Source organism: Periophthalmus magnuspinnatus, chromosome 18, assembly GCF_009829125.3.
Source record: "Periophthalmus magnuspinnatus isolate fPerMag1 chromosome 18, fPerMag1.2.pri, whole genome shotgun sequence".
Classification (NCBI taxonomy): Eukaryota; Metazoa; Chordata; class Actinopteri; order Gobiiformes; family Gobiidae; genus Periophthalmus; species Periophthalmus magnuspinnatus.
Genome location: NC_047143.1, coordinates 13,658,863 through 13,674,443, shown reverse-complemented (window position 1 = coordinate 13,674,443; position 15,581 = coordinate 13,658,863). Strand labels below are relative to the sequence as shown.

General features: G+C 41.1%; 1 protein-coding gene across 1 annotated transcript in view; it reads right to left on the bottom strand.

The window, feature by feature from the left end:
- Positions 1–2,502: 2,502 nt before the first annotated feature.
- LOC117386261 (sodium/calcium exchanger 1-like) overlaps positions 2,503–15,581 on the bottom strand; it is a 199,337-nt gene continuing 186,258 nt past the window's right edge. Inside the window, exons 12-17 of the mRNA XM_055229116.1 lie at positions 14,946–15,052; positions 10,958–11,082; positions 9,012–9,047; positions 7,172–7,271; positions 6,052–6,324; positions 2,503–3,763 (exon numbers count right to left, since the gene is read on the bottom strand). Coding sequence (XP_055085091.1) covers positions 3,384–3,763; positions 6,052–6,324; positions 7,172–7,271; positions 9,012–9,047; positions 10,958–11,082; positions 14,946–15,052 — 1,021 coding nt within the window. The 3' untranslated portion in view covers positions 2,503–3,383. The remainder of the gene's footprint in view (positions 3,764–6,051; positions 6,325–7,171; positions 7,272–9,011; positions 9,048–10,957; positions 11,083–14,945; positions 15,053–15,581) is intronic.

Genomic DNA, 15,581 nt, shown 5'->3' with positions numbered 1-15,581 from the left:
TCTGGTGTTGCAAAGTGGAAGTGGGTAGGAATGGGCGTTCCAGTTCAAATTGATTTGACGAAATTGGTATTGGCTGATATCACTACTCAATATAATCAATATTCAATACCGATATTTTTTTGTGTTGCCCCATTCTCTGTGTGAACTTTTTGAGCAGATGAATGTGTAAAAAATCTAAATAGAAGAGTGTTATATGGCTGTATGTAACATAAATATATGACACATGATTTTATATTCCAGATAAATATATTTTGTTGTTATTCTTACAAAAGTGAAAAGTTCATTAGTGATCTTTACTGCAACTTAAGATAAATTGGGGGCTATGGATTTTTAAAGCCTGCTTCAAGTGGAGGAGTTCAAGTATCTCGGGGTCTTGTTCACAAGTGAGGGAAAGATGGAGCATGAGATTGACAGGTGGATCGGTGCAGTGTCTGCAGTGATGCAGTCATTGTATCAGTTTGTTTTGGTAAAGAGGAAGCTGAGTCGAAAGGTAAAAGCTCTTGATTTACCGGCCAATCTACGTTCCTACCCTCACCTATGGTCATGAGCTCTGGGTAATGACCAGAAAGATCACCCGAAAGGATCGCAGATACAAGTGGCCAAAATGAGTTTCCTCTGCAGGGTGGCCGGGTGCACCCTAAGAGATAGGGTGAGGAGCTTGGTCACACAGGAGGAGCTCAGAGTAGAGCTGCTGCTCCTACATGTTGAGTGGAGCCAGCTGAAGTGGCTCGGGCATCTGTTCAGGATGACTCCTGGATGCCTTCCTAGGGAGGTGTTCTGGGCATGTCCCACCAGGAGGAGGTCCCTGGGAAGACCTAGGACACGCTGGAGGGACTATGTCTCTCGGCTGGCCTGAGAAGACCTTGGGGTCCCAGCGAAGAAGCTGGGGGAAGTGTCTGGGGTGGGGCGGTCTGGGAGTCTCTACTTCCACCCTTAGACACTGTGCTGAGGAACTGGCTCCTGTCTTCACAGACATTTTTAACACCTCCCTAGAGTCATGTCACGTCCCAGACTGCTTCAAGCTGTCCACCATCGTCCCCGTCCCCAAGAAGCCCAGGATCAGTGGACTTAATAACTACAGACCTGTGGCGCTGACGTCCGTAGTCATGAAGTCATTTGAGCGCCTGGTCCTGCACCACCTCAAGTCCTTCACCTCCCCCCTCCTTGACACTCTGCAGTTTGCCTACAGAGCCAATCGTTCTATAGACAATGCCATTAACCTGGCCCTTTACTTCATCCTCCAGCATCTGGACTCCCCAGGAACCTACGCCAGGATCCTGTTTGTGGACTTCAGCTCTGCGTTCAACACCATCCTCCCTGCTCTGCTCCAGGACAAGCTCGCTCAACTCAACATGCCTGACTACACCTGCAGGTGGATCACTGACTTCCTGACGGACAGGAGACAGCGCGTGCGGCTGGTGAAGAATGTTTCGGACACTCGGACTATCAGCACAGGATCTCCACAGAGCTGTGTACTTTCTCCCCTGCTCTTCTCCCAACTGCTGCACCTCCAGCCATGACTCTGTCAAACTGGTTAAGTTTGCGGATGACACCACCCTCATGGGACTCATCTCGGATGGCAATGAGTCTGCCTACAGGAGGGAGGTGGACTGGCTGGTGTCCTGGTGCAGCAGCAACAACCTGGAGCTTAACACCCAGAAGACAGTGGAGATGATTGTGGACTTCAGGAAAGTCACAGCCCCCCTGCCTCCCCTCACCCTGCCGGACTCCCGCATCATCACTGTGGACTCTTTCCGCTTCCTGGGCACCTGCATCACCCAGGATCTCAAGTGGGAGCCGACCATCAGCTTCCTCATCAAGAAAGCCCAGCACAGGATGTTCTACCTGTGGCAGCTGAGGAAATGCAAGCTGCCAGTCCAGATGATGGTGCAGTTTTGCATGGCCATCTCTGAGTCCATCCTCACCTCCTCTGTCACTGTGTGGTTCACTGGGGCCACTGCCAGGGACAGACAGAGACTGCAGCGCATTGTGCGCTCTGCTGACAATCTGCAGCCTTCCATTGCTACAGAATCTGTACGTCTGTACGTCTCCAGGACTTGGGGGCGAGCAGGCCATATAGCAGCTGACACTTCTCACCCTGGACATGGACTATTTGAGCCACTTCCCTCTGGCAGGAGGCTACGGTCCATTGGGACAACCTCTCGTCATAAGAACAGTTTCTTCCCCTCTGCCGTTTGTCTCATGAACACTTTATAATATTTGCACAAAACTGGACACTTTATAACACTTTAATAAGTCATGTTTGCACTGTTGTTCTGATGCTGCTGTTGTATATATTTTCTACCTTTAAGTATTTTATTTGATTTTTGTAAGCATATCTTTTTTAACTTCGTGCATGCCCTTATTTGTATTTGTATTTATTCAGTGTGTTTTTTTTCTGTTGCACTATCACCGAAGTACGTTCCTAGTTTGTGAACTGTGTTCACAAACAATGGCAATAAAAGGATTCTGATTCTGATTCTTAGACTTACAAAATGGATGGATGAATTTTTAAAGCTAATACTGATATTGACAAATATCGGTAATCAGCCATAGCAATGTGCCAAATGTGTGTGTTAAACATGTGTGAATGAAAGAAAACACAAATCCAGGTATGTTTTTGATGAGGAAACAACATCATAACAGTGATAATAATCAGTGGTATTTTCAGGCTAATGGTAAAAGAATAGTGTGATTTAGATCTGAAAATCCAGTCTGGAGCAGTGCTTCTCATGTTGTGGCAGTGCCCAGACACCTCCTCAATTCTGGAGTCTGCATAATTTCAAGTCAGCATTATCTACAATGCTTCAGCAGGACAGCCTGCTTTATGTAAGGCCTTGTTTAACCCTAGTTTCAATCTAGTCTTGGTTAAGACTAGGGCTGAGCAATATGGTGATGAAAATCAAATTGTGATCTAATTCCTGTGATGATCTGGTATTTTGGTAAAATTGTGAATCATCAACAGTACCATAGAGATAATTTTAATGCACAAATACAAAACAATTACAGACTTACCCTTGTGCTTTTTTTGTGTTTAGTGTCTTGTAACTTTCTGTGTTTGGATGGGTTTGATTTGAACTATAGCTGCCACCTTAATGTTGATTATAGCTAAAAATATATATTTTAGAGGGCAAAGTGTGCTTAAATGATAAGAACAAGTTTCTCTGAAGTTTTAGACAACTCTGGAGACAAGGCAATCCAGCATTTTCTTGATACAATTTGAAAAACAACATGTCAGTGTGGATGCAGAGTAGAAACACTATGTGACCCCAGATGTGACCCATTTGTGTCTTTGCCCCATGGAAAGACTTTGATACTTTGAGGATTTCTTTAATACTTTGAGGATTTCTTTAATACTTTGCTCTCTAGCTGGTAGCAGGTCTCTAGAAGAACGGTATGTGGCAGTAGGCCTCTAGTGAAGCCAGGAGAATGTAGATGAGCCAGAGCGTGCCGAACAAGAGCGATGTGACAATCTTACAAGTCCGAGGCCCGCCCAGCTCACCACCAGCCACTGAGGCCCTGCGCCGGTACAGCAGTGTGCACACACACACACACGCCAAGATGGTGAACAGGGTCACGGAGAAGGCCAGATTCCCTGGGTCCACGCGGAAAGCCTTGCCCTTGGAGCGCCAGGCGATGGCAGCGATGGTCCATGCCACTCCGATGCCCAGGAACACATTGACGGCATTGGAGCCTGTCACGTTTCCGATGGAGGCATCTGCGTACTGGTCCTGGATGGCTGCCACTTTACTGGCAAAAGTATCTGAAACATTGAATTGAATTGTCCTCATTCAAAAGTCCGCAATCTGTCTATCATTTTGAAAAAAAAAAAAAAATCTTTTCTTTTTAAGTGCTTTGCTCATTGATTCTTTTTCATTTTAAGCAGCCATATTTATTTTTGATATGAACAGAACATACATGCCCCCGATTGGCTAATCCACCTCTCAGTCAGACCTGTCTTTAACCTTTCTGTCACTACACCTATAGCATCCTCCCCACACAGTGCCCACAGAGCACATGCAGAGGCAGAGGAGCAGGTGTTTTGGGAGGGGCAGTGCCAGGTTCATCGTCTGCACTGATTACCACTATTTATCTATAGTCCCTGTGCCTCCATCTCTCTAGCCTGTGTGTGTGTGTGTATGTGAGAGAGGAGGCCAAAACAGCCCTGAGAGCAGAGAGTACCAAAGTAGCCGGGGTCAGCAGACAGCAAACTGAGAGACCGGAACACATCACTCAGACTGAAGCTGGACTTGCTTTGCCTGAAATGTTCCATAGTATGGAATTACACTTATTTATGTCCATGTTCTAAGGGTTGGCTTTATATTTTATCTCCCTGGAATCATGCAGATGGTGTACACACCACTGCATACTGTTGTAATCATGCTTTTTATTGCTCAAATAGACTTAGATAAATATACATTGATATTGTGGGCGAGCCCTCCTTCACACAGATCTGACCTGTAATTTGGTCTAGTGGTGGGGTCACTTGCTTTACTCTGTAAGTTTAATACCATACTGTGGCACATTCTAGGTAAAGCATTACCTGGAATGTGCCATTACATTTCCATTATTTACCAGAAAAATGACACACACCTTTGATGAAGTTAATAAGTTAAAAAAAAAGAAAAAAAAAAGGTTACAAACGTGTCTGCTGTGCACGTGCAGGACTCACAGACTGTAAATGAGCAGTGTTTGTCTGAGCCACTCGAGGGCACTGTGAGCAGCACAAATGTGATAAATCCTGTTTTAACATGATCGCCTTGGTACTGTACGCTGTGGGCTGTAGGTAGCGCAGGCCGACCTCATGAAGCCGAACACACTGTTTTTCTCTCTCTGCACACCTGGTTCCTACGGCAATGGCAGGATGAATAGAGCAATAGGGAGAACACACAAGAACACAGGACCAATCCGAAGTTTTCACTGAGAGGAATAATGAAGCAGCTGCACAAACACCATTTATGAAAGACTCTTGTTTTGAATGAGCTGGTGTAAATTGTCTGAGAGCAGGCTCAGAGAATAGATGAATTAATAATGAATAATGGCTTACACTTGTAATGTGTTTTACAGGCTTGTCACAGCCTCTCAAAGTGCTACACTATAGTCATTATTCATTCACTTCCACACTTGGTGATGCCAATTCTGATTTTGCTTAAAAGTGAGTACTCAGTACTCAGATCCCAATCTGTATTGGTTTTACAGTTGCCTGGGATCCAGAATGCACACTTCTCCAATACTTTGTGAAGATTTGAGACTGGTCACCGGTGAATTTCTTGTTTTCGGGTGGCTGTGATTGACAGGTGGATTAGCCAATCAGAGAAACGCATGGCTGCATCAAAATTTCTTCTGTAGAATCAATGAGCAATGCACTAAACTCTGTTAATCTGAGGTGAGAGGAATTAGACTTTGTTTAAAATGATGGATGACCAATGAAATAAACTTATTTGATTGGACTGTACTGTCTCAATCTGGCTCAAGGTGTGACATGGTAGTGGTGACTAGATTGATATCGATATTGATACTTCACAGTGACATCACGCTGGAGATACACATGTATCTCTGCGGTGGAATATTTAGCAGTAAGCATGGAAACAAAATGCGCACTGTCCAAAAGGTTTTTTTTAGATCATCTGAAAAAACAAGACATTTTCAGGAGCCTGTGATCAATGTTCATGATGTTCATGGTCCCATTTAGGAGTATGATTTTCAACAAAAAAGGTGAGAGTGATTACTCACTCTCACCTTTTTGTTGGCTAATTCTAGCTAGCGTGTGAATGTAATTTCATGTGCGAGATACTGTGAGATTGTCTCACCTATAGTAGTTCCAACTAAGTAAGCTCTTTCAGGTCAGATTGTTTTAAAATATGAGATTAACGTCTAACAGAGCTTCTGACAGAATAGTGCCTACAGTTAGCATCACACTCCCAGGGAATGCTGATGATATCAACTGCAAAATATCAATAAAATATCTAGAGAGAGATCAGTCGGGACTTGCCAGGCAACAGTGCAGTAGTTTCAGTTTTTAAAAACCATGACAGTACAGCCCCTCCTCACCTGGAACAGAGGTGCCCAAAGCCACGAAGACCACAGCAGTCACAGAGTCCTTGAGGCCAATGGTACAACCAAAGTGTGAGGCCAGGTCCCCGGTGATGGCCGTGAGCACCCCAATGAGGGAGATGGACACGATGAAGCACGCCCATCCGTTCCAGTACTCTGTGGGAGGCACAAAGGCAAACAGCACCTTCCAGAACACCGTCAGGAAGTGCATAATGTAGTCGAAGCAGGAGGGCAGGCGCTCCTCCCCGCTCTCCTCCTCATCGTCGTCACCTACAAGAGAAAAGGAAGGGGACAAGAACAGATAGGAATGGACAGGGGTGGACATGGGGGTGGGCAAGCACAGAGAGGGAGGGACAGGCACAGACAGAGGGACAGGGATAGACAGTGACAGCCAGGGGGACAGGTGAAAGAGAGGGACAGAGTGGACCAGGACAGGGTACAGGGGAGGGACAAAGGGGCACAGGCACAGACAAGGAGGGACACGGGCAGACATTGAGGTGGAAGAGAGGGATAGAGGAGGGCACGTAGAAGGGAGGGACATTCTTTAAAAAAAAGGCTTAAACAAAGGCTGCACATAAGGCTAATACTTGTGCTAGGCACTACTAATTCTAAACCTAGCCTGAGATCTGCAGTCTGCTCGTGACTGGCTTAGAAAATAAAAAAAATTGACGGGTTTCTGGTTTAATGCTGTTCTTCAACCTCAGCACTCCAGATCAAAACTTTCTTTCACATTTTCATCACATTGAACTTCAGAGCTAGAGGCTATTATACTACAATGTTTTATGATCAGGCCCTCATATTTACTTCAATTTAAGTTAATAAATAAAGTAATAAATTGGAGGCCTTGTTATGGATTTTAAAAACTAAGTAACGGTCTCTGCAAATATAAGAGGCAGGCCAAATCCATCGGCCCATCCATACTAAATTCAAGTTTAAGAACCACTGAAATATTGAAGCTATTTTTATAGGATCAATGTGTTTCGACTCAGGTTGCCACTTGAGTAAACTGTTAGATTCTGTTATAGTGCTATGTGGAAGTATTATAGCTAATACAATGGATAGAATGGCACAGTGCATACAAACCTGATGTGCTCTAGTGACAGTAAAGAGGCCTTACCTGCACTGACCGTGACCGCACTAACAAACTGCTCTCTCCAACTGCTGCTACCCACCACCAGGGCCAGGTTAGTCTTCTTTATCAGCTTATCCACAGTACTCTGCACACATACACATACACACACGCACACCACAAACATACACACAATGCACACAATCAGACAGAACAGGCAGATTAATGTGGAGACAAGCTATTCATTCCACTCCTTTTTTCATTATCCACTTATTCCAATGAGAGAATTTTCAAATCAACCTCAGAATTCAAAGAGCATTCATTAAACCCTTGCAATGCTGTGCTGTGATGAAACCTGAGTAAAAACCCCATGCTGAGAGTGAGTGAGCTGTGTTTGGGGGATGAGGGAAGCAGAGACACTACAGGAGGTTTTAGGTTTTTGGTCACTTTCTCAATGTTGAAATTGTATGTTTGTTCAGTATTATACGGAGATGGGTGGTTTGAGACAAACTGATGCTTTTCCTCCAAAAATACTCTCCTCAATGGTTTAGATATATAGATATACTTTCAGTGCTTCATTTTACAGGAATGAAGTGAAACATGTCCCCTCTTTTCTATTTGTGACCAGGATGCTTTTAAGAAGGACAATTTACAAAACATACTTAAAATTACAGGAATATGAGCTGTATTTGGTAATTTGGTATAAAGACTTGAAACTCAAAGTAGAGCATTTAGATATAACTTGGACTTGGACTTGGCTCCCAAGTCAGGCTGTCCCTGACTTGGGAGCTGACTCGGACATGGACTTGGAACATACCTTTGACTTGCCTGTCTCTGATCCAGGACTTAACTTGGACTTGAGGTCAAATAACTGACTTCAGACTTGCAGAACAACAACTTAGTCCAGGGGTGGGCAAACTTTTTGACAGTGGGGCTGGGCCAGGATATATATATGCATATATTACATTAGAGATTTTGTCTGTAACATGTAGTAAAGCATGAATATGCATGAATATGAATAAGCTCATTGTACAAATTGTTTTCCAAATGCATTAATTAAATCTGTAAATTGTCTCGCAACCTCTGAACCGTAGCCGTCCGTTCCTGCGTTGAGTGCTTGCTAGCTTAGTTTTCACGCTTCATAGCAAAGTGACAGCTGATATTGTACTCTTTGAAAACTATGAAGTTTCTTGGCATATTAGGCATACAGCCTTTGACTTCAGTGAAAAAATATTTTGTTGTCCACTCCATATTAAACACTGGGTGCACACTATCCACTTTTATTTTCTTTGATAACCTCATTTTTGCAGAAGGGCTGATAAGAGAATAAGAGAGTAATACATGCAAACAAGGCTGATATAGCTGAAGTGTACCATCTTTTGAGCAAACGTTGGCATTACAGGGGAAAAGTAAATTGAACAAGGTTTACTCTTACCTATTTTAAAATAACTTGGTCAAGTTCAGCGAGCCGGACTAATAATCGCACAGGGTTGTGTGTGGCCCCCAGGCTGTAGCTTGCTCATGTCTGATTTAGTCCCACCTCTTTTATTAAAGGTAACTCAAATACAAAATTTTAAAATTCTCAAAAATATATTTTATCAAAATGACTCAAGAATTTTAAACCTGGCTCTATCCATTTTTCAAATTTTGAGCAAGTGAATGTGCACAATTTTGAATCACTTTTACACCTAACATCTTTATTTTTATATGGATACATTAAATAGTATAAAATAAGTTCCTATACATTATATATTTTATTTATGTCACTTTTGATATCTTAAAATTGTAGTTTTATTGCTCAATCACCTGCAGTGTCTCATTGAGAGAATAAAAGGAGATAAAATGGAGGGCAGAGCATGCAGAGGAGGGAGATGGAGAGATGGATCACCTGTTTGGAGTGCCACACCAGCTCATCTACTGCTCTCTGCACATGTACACGCATAAGGAAGGGATGGGAGAGTAAATCAGTCAATGAAAGGAACTACGAACAAACAAAGCTCAAATGTTATCATGGCACAAATGAATAACAAAAGATGAGTGGGATGCAATGGAATGGAGGTAACACCATGCCTTGATTGCCCACTTTTTCTCTGATACTAGCATAGCTTGTTTGATCTCTACATTTAATATTTCAGCAGAGGTGGGTAGAGTAGCCAAAAAATGTACTCAAGTCAGAATAACATTACTTCAAAATAATATTACTCAAGTACAAAGTATAAAGTAGTGGTCCAAGAAATTACTCAAGTAAGAGTAGATTGAAGATTAACTGTTGGAAAGCAATATCTGATTTATAATTTTAAGTTACTTCAAAGTGAAGTACTTTGAAGGACAAAACCTTAAATAAAGCACAACATCTGATATTTTCAAATGATTCACACAAAAATTAGACAAACTAAACCATATCTGAAGGAGATGTGCAAGAAACACAAATGTAGAATCATTTCATATTGTCAAAATAAAGCTTTTGTCACGTAAACTTACTCACAGTGGAAAGAGTAACTACAGATTTTACTCAAGTAAGAATAGATACTATTACTTCAGTAAACACTGAAGCAGGAGTAAAAGTACGCTGCTAGAAAAGTACTCCAGTACAATTTATTTAAAAACTTACAATTAAATATAACTGAGTACTACCCACCTCTGTTTTTAAGCTTGTTTGATGTCTGCATTTAATATTCCAGTTTCAACGACATAATCAAACCCGGGGGGTGTTCAGACCTTTTTTTTACTGCACTCACAAAAATAATAATTTTCTCTGAATGATTATTCACAGTCGGGGGCAGCTGGCAATTCTGGATTGTTGTGTATTTCAGTCGAATTTCAATCATTGACTCTTCTGGTAATATTTAATCATGACTTCAGTGAGGGTCTGCAAAGTCCTTATGTGGGTTACGTGGGGCTGGTTGTGTAATTAGATTAGATTAGATAATACTTTATTGTCAGATCAGAGATCTGAAATTTGTCTTGCACATAAAAACAGTGGCTCCGTTGCTACACATTAACATCACACATGCGACACAGACACGATACAAATGCAGATTGATTGTGTGATGATAATAATAATAATAATAATAATAATAATAATAATTATTATTATTATTATTATTATTATTATTATTATTATTATTATGCCTTGCACTTATAATGCGCTATACAGGCTTGTGAAAGCCTCTCAAAGACTGCCAATTTGCACCATCTGTCCCTCCGACCACCACTAATCATTCATGCACACACCACTTTCATACTAGGCAATGTGGGTGTCTTGCCTAAGCACACACACTCTGGTTGTATAATGCAGACTGCTTGTGCAGTGCAGACTGGTTGTGTGTGGCTGGTTGTGTGGGTCTAGCTGTGTGGGTCTGGTTGTGTGGCTCTGGTTGCATGGGTCTGGTTGCATTGGTCTGGTTGCGTTTGTCTGGTTGTGTGGGTCTGGCTGAGTGGGTCTGGAAGAGTGGGGCTGGTACCATGCGGCTGGTTGTGTGGTGTAGACTGGTTGTGTGGGGCTGGTTGTGTGGTGCAGACAAGTTATGTGTGGCTGGTTGTGTGGATCTTGTGTGGGGCTGAATGTGTAGTGTAGAGTAGTTATGACAAACTGGTTGTGTGGGTTTGGTTGGGTGGGGCTGGTTGCGTGGGGCTGGTTGTGTAGTGCAAACTGGTTCTCTGGTGCTGGTTGTGTGGTGCAGACTGGTTGCGTGGGACTGGTTGCTTGGAGCTGGTTGTGTGAGACTGGCTGTATGGGTCTGTTTCCGTGGGGATGGTTGTGTAGTGCAGACTGGTTCTGTGGTAATGGTTGTGTGGGTCTGGTTTTGTAGCGCCCTAGTAACGCTGACAGACCTTGAACTCATAGGACTCCTCGATGACCACCTCCAGTGTGGTGTGCTCCCCCAGACTGGGACAGCCCATCTTGGCCACCTCCTCTTCCTCTGCCCCCACTGGAGGCTTGTTCTCATTTGAGTCGCCTACAAAACCACACAAACAAAAGTCGATTTAAAAGTATTGGTAAGGAAAGTTAAAGAAGGGGCATTTTTATTGTTTTGAAAATGCTATATTCACTGAAAACAACATATTAACATACGTACACTGGATGGCATATGCTTATGGGCTGAGCATTGCATAGAATTTTTCAGCTAACCCTTAGAGGGGTTTCAATAGATCTCTGAAATACTCAAATGTGCATGGATGATATCTAGAACTTCTTCAGGCATGTTTTTGGTGTGGGAACAACATTATAACATGGTAAAAACCTAAAAAAAATAAATAAATCCATTTTTGCATCATAATACCGCCCTTTAAACTAAATGTATGTTTAGTTCCTCTCTTGGTGTGAGCCTGTGGGGCATCAAGCATGTGAGAACACTAAGTCAAGTAAGAAGCCAGATCTGTGGTGAAGCAAGCATGTTCACAGTATGAAAGCATATTTTCTAGATATTCTCTGAGCAGTAATATCACCTTATCTGAATACATGATGTAAACTACCAGACAAAAGTTTGTGTATGAAGCAAGATGTATGGAATTATGTAGTTAAGAAAACAAGTAAAATTACTCTACTAAATATTTTTCAACAAAGCAAAGAGTGGCTACTTTTCAGGATTTGAATATAAAATATAAAAACAATATTAGTTGTTTTCTTTCCTACATAATTCCATATATCTATATATGATATATCTGATGTCTTCAGTATGTATATAAAATGTAGAAAATAGTAACAATAAAGAAAAAAAAAAAAAACATTGAATGAGAGGGTGTGTCCAAACATTGTAGTGTATATGTTTATTGCTACACTTTGTAACATTACCGGCAATGGAATAACATCTCTATTTGCTGCCTCTAATTAAAAAGCCATGTACAGCATGTGATCTGGTCCAAATGTCCACTTACAACGTAGCGCTGTTCTAAAACCATTTAAATGTGCTCAGAGCAGAAACATGCCCTGGACGGCTGCCTTTGCACGCATCTTTGTGAATAACACTGTTATATCCTTGACAATATATGTAAATCATTCACACTGTGTCACACTGAACAAGCTTACATTATCGAACTAGACTCACTGGTAACACTATATGATTAGGCTTTCTTAGGCCAGCTTCACATGAAATCACAGCATTCAAAACTCCCCATAAAGTGCACATGGCAGGTTTTATGTTTTTCTATTTCAGACTTGGTTTGGTGGGACTGTACGTGTGGTTCAATGATCAGTGCTAAATTATCACTCGACAACATACCAAAAAAAGCCACTAGATGGCCTTTTATTACTTTACTTAAAAACTTAGATTACTGTGATTATATCAGAAATCAAATAAGCCAATGTTTAACTTTAAATTCTGCTCTGAAGTTGACTCATGGACATTATGGTTTGTTATTAAGGGTGGCATTTGTAATGCCACAATTTTTTACTCATCACATATTAATAAGATTAAATTAGAGAAAAAAATGAACAATATGAACACATTTTATAAGTATTACAACAAAAACAACATTGAACGGAATTTTCTGAAAACAAAGCAAATATCATTGAGGTTATTAAATCAAAATTATACACACTTAATCTGAGCTAAAGCTAAATTTGACATCAATAGATATAGACAAAATAATAATTTTAGTGGTACCAGAAATAATCCGCTTCTTACCATGAAACTATATAAATGCTCAAAGCACAATAATGTAACCACTATCAAAGAAATATTAAGAGATCCCAAAGATATAAACAATGAATTTTGTTCCTTCTATCAAACATTATATTTGTCCACAATTGATTTACATAAAGCAGGATGCAAACATTTCATTGAGTAAATTTCACACAGCTCTAAGTAGCATGAAACAAGGTAAATCCCAGGCTTGTTATGGCATCCCCCTGGAGTTTTATCATAACTTTTGGAATGATTTGGGATATTTGTTCTTTAAAATTGTTTTGATTTCAATTGAGAAAGGCTCTGTCATTAATGATGCAAATCAAGCAATAATTACTATTTTACCTAAACCAAATAAAGACCAACCTCTATGTAGCAATTATAGCCCTTTATCACTCCTAACACAAAACTGAATTACAAATTACATAAAACACTGCCTGAGCAAAAAAAAAAAAAAAGTGACCACCAAAAAAAAGGTGACACAAGCTAATATTTCGTTGGATTGCCTTTAGCTTTGATTACGGCATGCATTCGCTGTGGCATTGTTTCGATAAGCTTCTGCAATGTCACAAGATTTATTTCCATCCAGTGTTGCATTAATTTTTCACCAAGATCTTACATTGATGATAATAGAGTCTGACCGCTGTCCAAAGCCTTCTCTAGCACATCCCAGAGATTCTCAATGGGGTTAAACTCTGCACTCTGTGGTAGCCAATCGATGTGTGAAAATGATGTCTCATGCTCCTGAACCACTCACAATTTGAGCCCGCTGAATCCTAGTATTGTCATATTGGAATATGCCCATGCCATCAGGAAAGAAAAAAATCCATTGGAACAACCTGGTCATTCAGTATATTCAGGTAGTCAGCTGACCTCATTCTTTGAGCACATACTGTTGCATAACCTAGACCTAGCCAACTGGAAGAGGCTCGTACCTATTTGCTTAGTTAAATCCAGGTGGCGACTTTTTTTTTTTGCCAGGCAGTGTACATTAAACAGACAAACAAAAAAAGAGCCTTGTTTCACAAATATATAATCTATTATTGATTGCAAATTCGAAACTATTGAAAACTGACAATGTGTGGAGTAAGGAGGAGTAAGGATTTGGATGCAGCATTGGAGAATGACAACTGGAAAGGAATATGGAATGCAATTACCTAATCCAAATCAATTCAGATATTGTACTTTAACTTTCTACATAGAACTTATTTGACACGCAAAAAGTGTGATCAGACCTCACCCGGTCAAACAAGGTATGCGTCAGCTGGTCCAGAGCACCGTGATGGAACAAGGGCTACTGGAACAAGACAGAAATGGGCGAGATTCAACAGCAAGGCTGTTTAGGAATGCTACTACTCCAGTAACCTGAGTTACACCCTGACAACCTGAAACATGAACAGTATGTGAGAGAAATGGTGATGAAAATGGAAACTTTGAAAGCCACAGTCCACGCTATGGCTAAGCAACTAGTAGCTCAGTATTTCAACATCCACAAACGACAACTGCTATCACAACTTCAGATTGACGGACACCAGGTCAACTTCCCCAACCGGTGACGACTGACCTGAAAGATAAGCTCATGGCCCAAATGAACACAAGGCAACCCTGACGCCAGTTACAGAGGCTGATATCTGAAAATCTCCCAGAAGAGAGCAATCCCTACCTCAACCATTACAGAAAACAATGAACTGATGCACACTTAAGCACCAGAACTGAAATGGGAAAGAGAGCTTTTGGCTGTTTTGCTTCACAAAAATGAAATACACTTAAAAGAAAAAAAATTGATTGAATTGGAATTGGATCTTAACTTGAATCAAAGATCACAAATTTACAAACTTTTGTAAAAATAACAAAATGTATTTATCTGGAATACAAAACAAGTTGTTTGTGTATACATATATCATGTGCAATATATCAATTATCACATATGATCATATCATGAGCCATGTATCGTGTAATACATTGATGTGATTCTCAGCCCTATTTGTCAGACAGCGGTAGTAGTGGACCATGCTTTCATCCCAAAATCAAACATAGCAATTAATCAGACTCTTTCTTCCAGGTTCATAATATAATGCTTTATAATGACAAAATTGTGGCAAATTGAAAAAAGAAACAAACAAAAAAATGACATGGTTCATCAGCCCTGCTTTCTGACCGTCAGCCGTGCTCAGAGCCCACACTGCTCCACTCACCGTGCTTCTGTCCGATCTCCAGCAGAATAGGCTCCCCCAGCTCGATGTTGAACGTCTTGTTCTTCTCGTACTCCTCATCGTCAATGATTTTCACCTCGATAACCTTCCTGTAACAGACATATGTCCTACTTTTAGCTTCTGTCAATACATATCAAAGAACGATGTAGGGATGTCAGACACTAGATCTATACTGTACAGAAGTCTCTCTGAAGCAGCACACAATGATGAAGATGTTTTGACCGGCCAGGTGGGAGTAGCTTGGGATTCAGACTGGTTCTATGTCTATATTCTATACAGAAGATGTCTCAGCCTGGTCACCACCAGACCTCGTTGCTAACACTAGTGGGAGCAACTCGGGGAAAGGAGGCACCTGATTTGTCTGTTATTATTATTATGTTCTTATATTAATTGATGGACACAATAGTAAAAAAAATAAATAAACATGAGGATCACGTAGAACAGGTTAATACAAATATTTTAAGACGCAAATCACAAGCCTGACAGCAGCAGTTATGAAAAAAGGGTCAGAGTTGATGGAGCTTTAAGTGCGACCATGTATGGCATCATTTGGCTATCTTTAAGTTGAGGGTGCATAAACAGAAATCGAGGGCACACAGACAGAAATCGAGGGCACAC